The sequence below is a fragment of the Octopus bimaculoides genome, chromosome 27, assembly GCF_001194135.2.
Source record: "Octopus bimaculoides isolate UCB-OBI-ISO-001 chromosome 27, ASM119413v2, whole genome shotgun sequence".
Classification (NCBI taxonomy): domain Eukaryota; kingdom Metazoa; phylum Mollusca; class Cephalopoda; order Octopoda; family Octopodidae; genus Octopus; species Octopus bimaculoides.
In genome coordinates, this window is record NC_069007.1 from 10658042 (window position 1) to 10659079 (window position 1038).

Here is a 1038-nt window from a genome sequence, read left to right on the forward strand (position 1 = left end):
GAGCATTATCCTGATGGAAGAACACCTTTTGTCTTGAAACCAAAGATGGTCGTTTTTCTTCTAGCGCTGACTTAAGCCACTCAAGCTGCTCCCAGTAGACCTCCCTTGTTATCATTTGGTTTGGGTTTAAAAGTTAAAAGTGAACTAAACCTTTCATGTCCCGAATCTATCAGGAAAACTAAGATCCCTAACAATATAGGTTCTATGGTCATAGAGGCAGGCAAGCTGTCACACCGTGATATTTTATGGGACAGAGCCCTATTTTATGGGACAGAGACATAGTTATACATAAGACACACTAAAGGAGGTTCAGACATTCACCAAGGAATAACTCTCGATTAAAAAGTTGAAGAAAATCAGAGAGACAGCTTTGTAGGAGGAAACTCCACAGATCCCCAATTGACATAGAGATCAAATGAAGAGAGTAGCACTGGATTGGATACACCATCACAAGACACCGTCCTGGGGTCACAAACTAGTCCCTTAGATAGAACCACCAGAGGAAAAAGAGAGAAGGGGCAGGGCACTCCTTGCAACGTGATCTGGAGAATGAAGTAAGATCTAGATGGAGTTGAGCCAATTGGATAGAAGGCCTAGGACAAGAATAAGGGAAGGGAAGCCGCCCTAGGAGGGGTTAAGAGCCTGGGCAAGTGACGGCCCACATGGTTGTGGTTACATCAATTTGTTTAATGTTTATCGTACAGAAAATCAATATTTACCTTTGTTATTGGGACCAAAAGGCTCAGTTTGAAAGTAACTATGGCTCGGGTAAGAAGAACCATAAATACAACAAGGGCAGCATTTTCAAAGTCGGTCAACTGAAGCTGGAAATATAGAAAATATACATACATACATGCATATACACATACATACATACACACACACACACACACATATATATATATATACATATATATGGTTGTTATTATAATTATTATATCATATATATTTTTTATTATATTTATATATGTATTTTATTATATCATATATTTTATATATAAATAATATATATATGTATATATATATATATATATATAT

The 1038-nt window shown here is 36.7% G+C and overlaps 1 protein-coding gene across 1 annotated transcript in view; it reads right to left on the reverse strand.

Annotated features, from left to right (window-relative positions):
* LOC106880049 (glutamate--cysteine ligase catalytic subunit-like) overlaps positions 1-1038 on the reverse strand; it is a 55374-nt gene that overhangs the window by 14398 nt on the left and 39938 nt on the right. The window contains exon 14 of the mRNA XM_052977139.1: positions 720-824. Within this exon, the coding sequence (XP_052833099.1) occupies positions 720-824 (105 nt within the window). The remainder of the gene's footprint in view (positions 1-719; positions 825-1038) is intronic.